Source organism: Rousettus aegyptiacus, unplaced genomic scaffold, assembly GCF_014176215.1.
Source record: "Rousettus aegyptiacus isolate mRouAeg1 unplaced genomic scaffold, mRouAeg1.p scaffold_m13_p_4, whole genome shotgun sequence".
NCBI lineage: Eukaryota > Metazoa > Chordata > Mammalia > Chiroptera > Pteropodidae > Rousettus > Rousettus aegyptiacus.
In genome coordinates this window covers 156902503-156915817 of record NW_023416307.1, presented here as the reverse complement: position 1 = coordinate 156915817, position 13315 = coordinate 156902503, and the positions used below count along the sequence as shown (strand labels likewise).

Here is a 13315-nt window from a genome sequence, read left to right as displayed (position 1 = left end):
TCGGGTCTGCGAGCTAATGATGTGGCATCTCATGAATCAGCTCTGAGGAAGCAGTGGAGGTTGTCTGCGGTCCCGTGTGGGAGAGGATTCTGACAGCGGGGTGCTGGATGAGCAGGGTCTGTGATTGACTAGCAATGCCTGCCGCGGGCAGCGAAGTAGGGGTTGCAGGGCCAAGTCCAAGGACTCCAGGGAGCCTCCTTCGCGGTGTGGTCTGCGCGAATGGCATGGTCCGCTCCGGAGTTATGCAACATGGAGTGCTGTATGGTCTTTTGCTGTCTCCCCCCAAACCCACCTCCCCCAGTCCTGCCAATTTTTAAAATATACTATTTAAAACTTTTTGGTAAAATATACATAACACAAAATTGACCGTTTTAACTATTTTTAAGTAAGTGGCTTAGTGATCAGAGATGCACATTACTCGCACAACGGTCATCCCGGTAAGTCTAGTCCCCCTCTTCCCCCTGCTTCCCTCCACATCTCTGTCTATACTGCAACTATCCGTTCGTACACTTAATCCCTTTGCCCTTTTTTGTCGTCCCCCCAACCCCCCTCCCATTTACTAGCCCTCAAATAGTCTCTATGAGTTCGTTTCCACCATTGTTGTTTATTTTGGTCTTTAGATTCCACACATGTGTGAAATCATGTGAGATCTGTTTTTCTGTATCCGACCCATTTCATTCAGTGCAATCCCCTCTAGGTCCATCAAGGCAACATCTTTATCCATCCCTTCCTTTTACTCTGTGCCTTTTAATCTGAAGTGAGTCTCTCTTAGGCAGCATATGTAGGGGTCTTGTTTACTTATCCATTCAGCTTCCTTATCTTTTGGTTAGAGCACTTAATTTTATCCATTTGAGGTACTTGTTGATAGGAATGTAGTTATTATCATTCTTTATTCCTGTTTTTGATACATATTTTTTTCTTCTTAAAGAAGTCCCTCCAACATTTCCCGTAATACTGGCTTGGTGCTGATAAATTCCTTTATCTTATTTTTTGTCTGGGAAGCTCTAAATGATAGCTTTCTGGATGAAGTATTCTTGTTTGTAGATTCTAGGTTTTCATCACATTGAATATTTTGTGCCAAGCCCTTCTGTCCTGCATAGTTTCTTTTGAGAAATCAGCTGCCAGTCTTACAGGTGCTTTTCTCTTGCTGCTTTTAAGATTCTCTCTTTGTGTTTAACCTTTGGCATTTTAATTATAATGTGTCTTGGTGTGGGGATCTTCGGGTTCCTCTTTCTTGGGACTCCCTGAGCTTCCTGGGGTTGTATGTCTATTTCTTGCACCAGGTGAGGGAAGTTTTCCATCATTATTTCTTGAAATCTCTCTTCGACTTCTTGCTGTCCTTCAGGTACCCCTATGGCATAATTGCGTCCCATCGGCCCCTTAAATGATGCAGCCTTGGCTTCTTTTCCTTGCTTTCTGACCGAGTGTCCTGGGCTCCCCCATCCTTTATATTCACTTGTTTACTCCCTCTGACATACTCTTCATCTGAGACAATGCGTTCTTCATTTCTGACTGGTTCCCTTTTATAATTTCCATTTCCATTTTTATGTATTTTATCTCTTTGTTAAAGTTCTCACTGAATTCATCTACACGTCCCCTGAGCTCATTGAGCATCTTTATAACCAGTGTTTTGAACTCTGCATCTGTTAGGTTGCTTGGCTCCATTATATCCGGATCTCTGTTCTCTTCTCTCATATGGTTTCTGCTTTGTCTTCTCGTTTTGGCTGCCTTTCTGTGTCTGTTTCTATGAACTAAGCAAAGCTCCTAGGTCTCCCAGTCTTATTAGCATGGCTTTGTATAGTAGGTGTCCAGTGGCACAGTCCTGAGAGGGGTTCAGCTCAGGCCAAGTTTAACCCCAGCCTGTGCCCCTCCTGGGTCATCTGTTAAGATTCAGCAAGCAATCCACAGATGCTGTGCTTGTAGTTGCCTCAAGAGGCCACGCCAGAAACCAAGGGCAAATGCTGCCAGTGTGAGTCTAGGTGCGGCTCAGCAAGGAGCACCTGACTCGCCGAGGACACACTTGAATGTGGCTTAGGTGGGGCTGTGAATTGGGGGAGGTGGAGTTTCAGGGAATCCTCTGGGCAGGGCAACATCTGTTTTGAGTTTGATGACTTCTCAGCTATGACGGCACTGAATCTGTGCACTGGGAAGGGGGAGGGCTCACAGAGGAACAATGGCTCCTGCTGGCACATCTGCTCAGGAGAGAGCCTCGCCTCTGGCCCTCGCTCCAACAACTCAGTGTCCTCCTGTCAGTCCCTGGTGCTCCCTCTCACTCCCCCCAGCAGCCAACAGGGCCCTGGTGCTCAGAGCGAGCAGGTCCCTCTCCATGAAAGTCCGCCCGCCAACACTTCTTCACCCCTTCCTACCTTCTACCATTGCAGGTTAATCAATTACTTCTCTCCCTGGCTGTAGTGCTTCTGTTCATCTAGATCCCAGGCAACGTTCCCTGCTGTGTGCTCTGTGTTTCTGTCACAACTTTAATTTGGTTGCAAGAGGGATGAACAAAGCCTCTGTCATCTACACCATTTTCCCCCCGTCAAGATTCCATCTCTCTAAATCCTTCAGAAGGCACTTCGGTGGGAGGAGTGTTGCAGCAATTGCGGCGGGGATTGCAACAGTGACTTCCTGCCTCTGTTTCTGCCCCTTCGTGATCACAAGTATCGATCAGCTATCTGAGCACAGGTCCCTAATATGTGGAGGATGGAGTGTTTATTGCTCACCTTGGCTCCTACAAGCTGAGTACAATTTTGTCTGGAACTCATGGCTGGCTGCCTGCCATGCTGCTGTCGGTTAGGAAGTCAGGGATGGGTAGCCAGCATTGTGCTGTGATTGACCAAAGTTAATTATGATTTACTGTCCAAGTTTATAGAAGTTATGTCTCTAAATACAGTCCAGCATTCCCAAGTAGCTCCATCAGACAGGTCCCGCCAGCGCAGTTGTCGTCCAGGTGGGGAGATGGGCTCCTGATGTACCTTCCTGCCACATTCCCTTGAGCTCTGACTTCATGCACAGGCTTTTGGGTGAACATAAATTTCCATTTTTCTGGGAATCATACCCGAGAATGCCATTTCTGGATTGCATCATATTTATGATGTTTAGTTGTTTAGGAAACAGCAAAATTATTTCCCAGAGTAGCTGTACCAGCTAACATCCCCTTTCAGCAACATGTGAGGAGTCCGGTTTCATCGTGGTTTTAATTCGTGTCTCCCTAATGGCTAATGAAGTTGAATATCTTTTCAAGTGTTTATTTGCCTTATACTCTTCAGTGAAATGTCTGTTTATGTCTTTCGCCCATTTGCTAGTTGGATTATTTCTCTTTTACTGTCGTGTTTTGAGAATTTTTAAAAATATGGATTCTAGCAAAGTGATATCAGAAAAATGGTGGAGTAGGATGTTCCATGCTTGTATCCCCCGCTCAGCAACAGTAATTTGGCAGCCATCCAGGGACAAGAGTGCCTTTATGAGAGCCTTGGGATCCAGGTAGGGGACCGTGAAATCGCAGTGGGGTCTCAGACCTAGGAGGGCCATTTTGAGAATGCAGGCTGTGCGCAGGTGGCTGACATGCCAGCCGTGGTCCTGGTTACAGACATGGATACAGTTCCGTCCCCCTGTGGACTTGGATACATTCTTGTATGGCCTTGATCCAGCCACCAGCACCAGACACCAAGGGGGCCTGGGAGGAGTCACGTCTGCCTGTGTCTCATGTAATAGGTCCACAACCTTGGTCCTGGCTGTGGATCCTGAGGTGGCCTGGAAACCAACTCCGGCTCTTCACGGCCAGTCTGAGAGCCCCGAGAGGCAAGCCTGCCAAATTTTGTCTGACTGCAGGTTCTGGAATGGCCCTATAACTCGGTTCCAGCTCCTCCAAGCTTTCTTGTCATCCTAGGGACCCAGTGAGACACGTTCATCTTCACCCTTGGAGATTCTGAAATGACCCTGTAATTTAGCACCAGCCTCTCTCCAGCCTGTCCACAGGCAGCCCTAGCAGCCTCGGGGCCCACTGGGAGACATGCCTATCAGTGACCTTGGAAGCAGGATGGCCAATTTCAAAAGCAGCAGAAGAAGAGCAACTTGTTGTGTGAAAGGGCCCCCCTCACCTAGGCTATCAGTGGGCAGCTCAACAGAAAACTTGCAGGCCAGGAGGATGTGGGCTGATATATCAAAATGCTGAAACAAAAGAACTGTCAAGAATACTATACCCAGTAATTCTGCCCTTTAGACTGAGGTAAAGGCCAGAGAGACAAATGCAGAGAAAGTTTATCGCCACTAGACTTGTCTTATAAAAAAGCGTTAAAGGGAATTCCTCAGGTGGAAACGAATGGCTGTAAGAAACAACATGGAAACATACAAAAGTACAAAGCTCATTGGTAAAGTTAAATACGTAGTCAAATTTAAGTTACTCTAACACTGTAATAGCGGCGCATAAATCATTTTTAACTCTGCTATAAAAGTTAAGAGATAATAGAATAAAAATAACGATAACCACAATAATTTTTTTGTAATTTATAATGGGTGCACACTATAAAAAAATGTTAAGTGTGGCATAAAGTGTGAAAGAAAGGGAAGTAAAAGCGTCGAGCTTTTTTTTTGTATGCAATTGAAGGTAAGTTAATGGCTTAAAGTAGATTGCTTAACTATAAAATGCTTTATGTGAACCTCATTGTAATTACAAAGAGAAAACCTCTAGTAAATACACAAAAGATAAAGGAAAGAAATTAAAGTATACCACTAAAAAAAAAAAAAACAAAAACCAGCCAGAAAACAATGAACACAATGTCAATAGTAAGTCCTCTAATAATAATATATATATATTTTTTTGTAGTGGGGGGTCATTTGCAAGAGGGGAGAGGAGACCTCCTATTGAAACCACAGTTTGATTGTAGACCCTTTATTTTAGAGATTCTTACCAGAGACTTTTTGACTCCCGTTATACTCTATTTGGTTCCCGCCTAACCCAATCTTCCCAAGTTTTGTTTCTATAACTTCTGATGGTCCCAAAACAACTTAGGACAGTGGAAACAACAGGTGATAGAGTCGGAAAGGCTTTATTAGAAATCTGGTCTCAGGCGTGCTACTGATCTGCTTCGAGTGCCTTGTGACTCAGGCTTCCCGTGGTGAATGAGGGTGGTTAGCTTAGACCACAAATAGTCTGCTCTTTTTCTTTAGTTAAAAACAGCCATAGGATTTATGTGTCAAGCAATTAACACACTTTATTGAGCTTTTTTTATGTAAAAAGAATGTTATGCTGAGCTCTGCAGAAGCTACAGAGACTGGCCTCGAGGCAGTAGATACTTGTTCTGATCAGTAAATGGGGGGCAATCTGTGCAGACACAAGCCAGCAGCACCATGGCCCTTAGACCTGGGCAAGTGGGGCTCCCTGGGCCATTTACTGCTCCTGTCCCTACCTATTTCTCATGATCTCAAGGGCTCCTGTACTTTGGAATATCTTTCTCAACAAATGCTTCTCCAGTGCTTCCTTCCAGCCAGGGCTCATAGTGCCATCTGAGCAAGGTGCTCTGTGCCTGGACCGGGTCTAGTCGAGGCCCTGGCCTCCCTTTCTCCTGGTGCGCTCTGACTCGCTGCACTATGAATAATTACTTTAAATGGAAATGGATGAAATCCTCCAAACAAAAGTCACATGGAATAAATTTTTTAAAAAAACGAGATCAACAGTATACTGTCTACAAGAGACTCCCTGAAGCTTTAAGAATACACATTGGCTGAAAGGGAAGAAATTAGGAAAGATGTTCCAAGCCAATGGCAACCGCAAGAAACTAGGGCTGGCTGCAGATAAAATACTTTCAGTCACAATCAATCACAAGAGGCAAGGAAGGTCACTCTATAAGGATGAAGGGATCAGTTCATCAAGAGACTATAATGGTTGTACGTATATATGCAGGCAACTTTGGAGCACCTAAATATTTAGAAAAAATCTTAACAGAAACAAAGGGAGAAATAGACGGAATACAATAATCGTAGGGAACGTCAAACCCCGCTTTCAACAATAGATTGATTATCTAGACAGAAAATCAGTAAGGAAATTATGGGCTTGAATGACACTACAGCCCAAATGGACCTGCAGGCATACATACACAGAACATTCTAGTTTCCTGGTGGTCCAGTGGCTAGGATTCGGCACTTTCACCCAGAACATTCCACCTGACGGTACCAGAACACACATTCTCATCAAGCACACAAGAAACATTCTCCAGAATAGATCATATGTTAGTTCTCAGAACAAGTCTCAGTAAATCTAAGAACACGGAAATCATACTGAGTGCGTTCTCTGACCACAGTGGTATGGAGCGAGAAATCAATAACAGGAGGAAAATAAAAATACTCGCCAATATGTGGAAATTATGCAGCGCACTCCCGAACAGCCAGTACGTCGAGGAAGAAATAAATATGGAGATCAAAGTATCTTGAGACAAATAAAAAATGAAAACACAGCATACCAAAATTTATGGAATACACCAAAGGTAGTGCTAAGTGGAAATTTTATAGCAATAAATGCCCGCATTAAGAAAAAGGAAGATCTCAAGTAAATAACTTCATTTTATGCCTTAAAGAACTAGAAAAAAAAAGCTCACAATGAGCAAAAGGAAGGAAATAATAAAGATTGCAGCAGATATAAACGAGAATAATATCACAACAGAAAGAAATCAGCAAACCTAAGGACTGTTTCTTTGAAAAGATAAACACTTTGACACACCTTTAATTAGGCTAAACAAGAGAAAAAGAGAGGACTCAAATAAATTGTAAACAAAAAAGCGAATATTATAAATGATGTTACAAAAATACAAAGTATCATAAGAGGCTACCATAAATAACTATATACCAACAAATTGAATAACCTATAAAAAATGAATAAATTTCTGGAAACATACAACCTTGAGATTGTATCATGAGAAACTAGAAAGTCTGAACAGACCAATAATAAGTAAGCAGATTGAAGTAATAGCAAAAAGATTCCCAATAAAGAAAAGCCAAGACCACATGCTTCACAGGTGAATGCTATTAAATATTTAAGGCCAATTCTTAAATGTTTCAAAATAATTGAAGAGAGGGAACATTTACCAACTAATTTTATGAGGCCAGCATTATCCTGATACCAAAGCCAGACAAGAACACCATGAGAGAAAAAAATTACAGGCCAACATCCCATATGAACACAGATGCAAAAATCCTCAACGAAATATTAGCAAACCAAATTCAACAGCATATTGAAAGGTTTCTACACCATGACAGAAAGGGATTTATCCCTGGGATGCAAGGAAGGTTCACATACACAAATCAATTAACAAATACACCATATTAACAGAATGAAGAATAAAAATCATACGACCCTTTCAATAGATGCAGAAAAACATTCGATAATACCCAACTTCCTTTCATGGAAAAAACATTTGATAATGTTAGGTAGAGAAGAAATGTACCTCACCATAATAAAGGCCATGTATGACAAGCCCACAGCTAACATCCTACTCAACAGTGACAGGTCAAAGTCATTTCCTCTAAGTTCAGGAACAAGACGAGGTCACACACTCTGACCCCTTCTGTTCAACGTAGTACCGGATGGTGGTATTATAGATTCTTTTTTCATTTGTTTTGCGAGAACTTGTAATTACTTGTTGAAGCAAGTTTATGATGGCCACATTAACAATTTTTTCAGATAGTTTTAATATCCGATTTATTTTAGCATCAGGTGATTGCCTTGGTATGACGAGTGATTTTCTGCGCTATGCTGGACATCTTGCATATTATGCTAGGAGACTGTTAATATGATTTAAACCTTCTGTTTTAGAAGTCGGCATCCTATTTAGGTTCAGTGTATGGATTCTGGCCTACATTTGTCGGCTGTTTCCACTGAGGTTTTACTTTTCCGACCTCTTTCAAAGCAATTCAGATCTACTTTGTTGATTCTACTTGTGCTTCCACAGGATCCCTTCCGATACCAGCTGCCAGGTGGAAGGCATTTCCCTGGATTCCCTCCTGTCGTTAGGAAGAGGGTTAAGGCTGTTGAGCCTCTGGGATGGAGAGTGGTACCCTGGCCTGTTCTCTAGCCACGCGATGGCAGTGGGTTCACACTCTACCTCTGTCAATGCCACTGGAGAACAGAAGGTCCTTCCAGGACTACAGTTTGCTGCTACTGGAGGGCAGGAGGATCCTGTTCTGGATCTTCTTCTGTGGCTGGATGGACAGCCAGGAGCCCCTGAGGCTGGATTATCCTCTGCCACTGGGTGGAAGGCCAGCAGACACTAGGCCTGTAGAAGCTGAGGTGCAGGAGGGTCCCCTCTCTTCCCCCATCTACTTTGGGGCAGGTGATGGGTCGGCCTCCCCAGGCTCTGATACTGCTGCTGTGGGCAGATCAGATGGGCTTCTGCCAGCAGGTGAGGACTCCGGCAGCTTGACCCACCTGGGTTCTATAGTTACCGTGCTGAGGACAGATCGGGACTGCTGCCAGCAAATGTGGGGTGCGAGGTGGGCGGATGAGCCCGGACTCCCCTGTGGCTGCCGCTGTGGGCAGATCGCACCCGTGGCTACCAGTGTGTGAGGGACGTGAGATGCGTGGGCTCATCTGGGTACCAGAGTCACTGCCGCAGGCGGTCCACTCTGCCGTGGCCACCAGCCACGGGTCTCCCCGCTCAGTCACTGCGAGGTGTCCCCCCAGGGTCATTGCAAGGTCGTCAGCCTGCCCGGTGCGTTTTATCTTTCACCCGAGGTTGCGCTGCTCGGCTCCCAGAGGAGTCAGCCGGTGTCGGCATTTTCTCCCGGTGCCTGTCAAAGATCCCTTGTCTGAGTGTCCCCGATCCTAGCTGGTCCCCGACCCCAGGCTGCCAGAGAAGAGCCTCCAAGTCCCTTCTCCTGTACAGAGGATCCCAGTCCTCAGGGAGACGCAGCCCACCTGTCGCCCAGAGCCCTGGGCGGGAAGAAAGAGCCGAGACTCTTGGCTCAGTGTAGACAAGGCCCTGGGTTTCTGTTTTGACAACTGAGCAGGTAGAATACGGTCGCTAGGTAGAATACGGTCACTGTCAATCCAGAGCAGAGTCCAGGGGAAAGGAGGCGCCCTCGCTGGAGGGCTTTCCCAGGGGGAAGGGGAGGCATCGGGGCCCACGTCCTAAACTTTCCGTTAGCTGCGGGAACCGCGAGAGACTCCGGGCCAGGCGAGACCTCGACCGGGGGCGGGACGGCGCCGCTCCTGGCCGCAGCGCTTAGCGGTCGATGACTTCGATGTGGAACTGCAGGTGGGTGGCCGTGACGACGCAGTGGCTCCGCAGGACCGCGCAGGTCTGGCAGTTGTGCTGTTGCCAGTGGCCCCGGATGACGTAGATGGCTTCGAGCACCTGGCAGTACCGCCAGTGGACGCGCCACATGCGGACCAACGACTGCAGCTTGACCACGGCCCTCTCTGTGTCCGCGTAGCAAACCAGGGCTACTTTCCGCCTCTTGTCCAGCATCCGCATCAGCATCAGCCTCCACCAGCTCTGAATGACCCAGGCCCTGAGGGCCGCGTGCAGCAGCGCCCGGCGCACCAGGGTCCCCCGCCACCACGCCTGGATCTCCGTGGCGGCCTTTATTCTTTTTTTTTCCTCTTTCTAAATAGAGAGAAAGAAGACCGCTTAGGGAACATCCTGCCAACTACCTCCGGGGTCCTCCTGGAGGGACCCTCGATTCTCGTAGGAATCAGCCCCTCTTCAGGGACTCGGAAGAGTGAGCAGGACCCTGGCTAAGAGCCGAGGTCCTAGGTGGTGAGCCCCCCCGTCCCCCATGGGCTCGTCCCTTTGTCCTCTAGTCACCGCATCGTCCCCTTGACCGCCTCACACAGTGGGTCACGGGGAAACCACCCGCGTAGGGGACGCGGGGCCTTCGTCAGTCACACTCCGCCTCTGCAGCGTTCGCGGGGTCTGGGAGGATCAGCCTCGCGATGCGTTTGCCCTGCGGCCTCTGCTAATCCTCGGCCGGGCGGTGCTGGCTGGTGTCTCCACTGTGGCGACGCGTTTAGACGCCGCGACGGGGTTTCGGCGCCCTCACTCATCACGCCGCCTGCCGCCAGGCTCGCCGGACTTCCAGCAGCCCGTTCTCTGAGCCGGAGCCCTCGCCACCTCGCCTCCCAGCCCCAGGCGTTCCCAGATGGCTCTCATTCTCTCCCTTCGCTCTTCACGTCACAGTCAGGCCCAGACCCCGAGAGTCCACGCCGAGGACGGAGTGGAGGGAACCGGAGCCGGCGCTGAGCGTACCCTGATCGTGTTAGACTGGGACCCACAGGGGCACGGATATGAGTGTTCTGGATACCTCTTGGACGACATGGAGACTTTACTCACCTTGGCACCCACTTGCCTCTTCTCTGATTCACAAATCTTCTTCTTGTCCACAAGTTTGCGTTGTTTCTGTCATCAGAATTAAACAGGAAATGAATGTCTGAGTTAAGACTGCTGTTTCTCTTAAGGCTCTACATGAAGATACTGCCTGCCTCATCTTCTCGTCTTTTCCTAAGATTTATGAAGCCCAGAGTGTTTCCCCCGCCCCACCCAGCCTGCCTACTGGATGCGGCCATGTCTCTTACACAGCATCGAAGCCGCGTGGTCATGGCTTGTCTCTAGATGGTCCATCAGCCTTGATCTCTCTAATTCCCAAGATCTCGCATGAGTAATATGAGGGGAAGAGCTGTGAGTTCACAATTGCATTATGACACAGGGATTGGAATATCCGCCATACACCTGAATCAGCCTCAGAAACCAGACCCCTGGGAGCTGGTGCTACCTGTCTACTTCCCACCTGTCAGAGATGTCCCAGAGCTCAGTGCAAACACCGGGCACTTGAATGAGATTCCATCCCAGGGCTCCGCTCCAGTGAGGCCAGCTCCCATCTCCAGTCGCACAGGAGAGCAGTGGGGACCCTTAATGAACCCCCTCACCACAATCGAGTGTCTTCTCAAGCTTGGCACCCCCTCTCTTCCCCTGATTCGGGATTCAGCAGCTCACCACAGCACAGGCAGCTAGAAAGAGAGAGATCAAATGAATCTAGAGAACAGTAAAATAAAGATCAAAATCTTCAGTTAATTAAAGAAAAAAGAAAAATGGGAGGTGGAAAATAAAGTTGAAAAGACCAAGATTAAAGGTAAATGGTCCATGAACTTGGGGGGCTGAGAGAACAAAAAGGGAATGAGAAAGGGAACATAATCACAGGGAGATTGAAATACATATAGGAGACTATCATGGTAACAAATGTCACAGCTCAGAGGAAATGCTTTTCCATCAAAATGTAAATGACCAAAACTAACTGAAGAAAATATGTAAAAAATTAGTAAGTTGAAAGGTTATTCCACCATAAATGAGGCACCACAGACGGATTCATATCCAACTGTTTAAAATGTACACATTTGGATATTTCTAACGTGACAAACTATTCAAAACTATTATCAAATATACACATTCCCCTCAAGCACGTCACGGGGTCGGCGTTGGTTGTGATAGGACTTTGATCTCACGGGGGAAGGCGATCGTCATGAGATCGAGTCCTTCTGAGAACAGGGACTAGCCCTCCATTCGCCGAAGAATTCCTTCATGTCTTTCTGTAAGTTTAAAAATGTTTACCTGTAAAGAGTTTTTTCTGGAGTGACAATTCGCATTTCATACTTAGCCTTGAAGACGGTGCGATTCGGTAATGGGTAGACTATTCACAGAGCTGTGCGGCCATCGCCACTCTCTGATTCCAGAACAGTTTCGTCGCCCCCAAAATACACCCCATATCCAGGGGCGGCCAATCTCCATTCGCTCTCCCTCAGCCTCCAGCAACTGCTCATCTACATCCTCATAGATCTGCCCATTATGGACATTTCGTATGATTGGAAGCACACGAAAGGGGCTATTGTGACTGGCTTCTTCTGTTTAGCCCAAAGTCTTCAAGGCTCATTCATGTTCATGTCACAGCACTCCATACCTTTCTGTGGCCGAACGATATTTCGTTGCATGTATGCGCTACGTCTGACAATCTGTTCGTCAGCTAACAGACATTACCGCTATGAATATTGATACATGTTTTTGTCAGGACACGTTTTCAATTTTCTTGGGTACACATCTAGGAGCGGGATAACTCTGTCTTTAACTTTTTGAGGAGCCCCCCGACTTTCTCAGCAGTTGCACCATTTCCCCACATACTCAGCAACGCTTCTTCTCTTTTCTTTGAAAACACAGTAGCCGTTCGAGTGGGCGTGAAGTGGTATCTCATGGAGGTTTCCATTTGCATTACTGTGAATGTTAATGATGATGGACAACTTTTCACGTGTTTATTGGCATACATCTTACACCGAATGTTCATTCAAATCCTTTGCCCATTTATTAATTGGATATTTAAAACTAGTGAGTATAAGTAAGTGTTCTTTATACATTTTGGCTACTATCCATCGTTAGGTATATGATTTGCAAATCTTTTTTTTTCTATCCGTGGGTTGTTTTTTCACTTTTTAACATTAAGAGCTTTGTTGAGATATTTTCTTAGCATACAATTCATCTATTTAAAAGTCTACAATTCAATGGATTTCCGTACATTCACAGATCTGTGCAACCATGACCACAGTCAATTTTAGAACATTTTCATCACCTCAAAAAGAAATCCTATGCACTCTGGCTATCACTAAACTACCAAGTAGCAACCACTGACCTACTTCTGTCTCCAATGATTTGCTTACGTGGACTTCTCATATAAATAGAATTGTGTAGTAGGCAGTCTACAGCTATCTTCTTTCATTTAGCATAATACTTTCAAGGGTCAACCATGTCATAATACTGATCACTACTCAATACCTGTTTATGGCCAAATAATATTCCTATGAATGGACATATCATTTCTATTCATCCACCCATCCATCCATCCATCCATCCATCCACTGATAGACATTTGGCTTGTTTCCACTTTTTGGCTATTATGAACAATGCTGCCATAAACATTTGTGTACAAGTTTCTGTGTGGATATCTGTTTTCATTTCTCCTTGGTACATACCTAGGAGCAGAATTGCTGGGTCACGCGGTATCTCAATGTGTAACTATTTGAGGAACAGACACAGTGTTTTCCAAAGTGACTGTACCATTGTACATCTCTGTCAGCTGTGTATGTGAGTTCCATTTCTCCTCATCCTTGCCAACACTTGTTATTATCTTACTTTCTAAAATTATAGTCACCCTGCTACGTGTGGAGAGGCATGTCACTGCGGTTTTTATTTTTATTTCCCTGATGACTAATGATGCAGAGCATATTTTCTTGTGGTTATTGGTCATTTGAATATCTTTGGAGAAAAGTCTATCCAGATCCTTTTTC

General features: G+C 46.0%; 1 protein-coding gene across 1 annotated transcript; it reads right to left on the bottom strand.

The window, feature by feature from the left end:
- Positions 1-9212: 9212 nt before the first annotated feature.
- LOC107504117 (IQ domain-containing protein F2-like) lies at positions 9213-10588 on the bottom strand. Its single transcript, XM_036219682.1, has 3 exons — positions 10565-10588; positions 10323-10388; positions 9213-9596 (listed from the first exon to the last, which is right to left on the bottom strand). Exons 1-3 carry the CDS (start codon positions 10586-10588, stop codon positions 9213-9215), a joined length of 474 nt encoding a protein of 157 aa, XP_036075575.1.
- Positions 10589-13315: the final 2727 nt, after the last annotated feature.

Excerpts from the sequence above, each read along its gene's own strand:
- LOC107504117 (XM_036219682.1), bottom strand. The coding sequence starts at position 10,588 with ATGACCACGCGGCTTCGATGCTGT. Across the intron at positions 10,389-10,564 it reads CCACGCGGCTTCGATGCTGT|AAACAACGCAAACTTGTGGA; the intron begins GTAAGAGACATG and ends TTCTGATGACAG. Across the intron at positions 9,597-10,322 it reads AGAGGCAAGTGGGTGCCAAG|AAAGAGGAAAAAAAAAGAAT; the intron begins GTGAGTAAAGTC and ends CTCTCTATTTAG.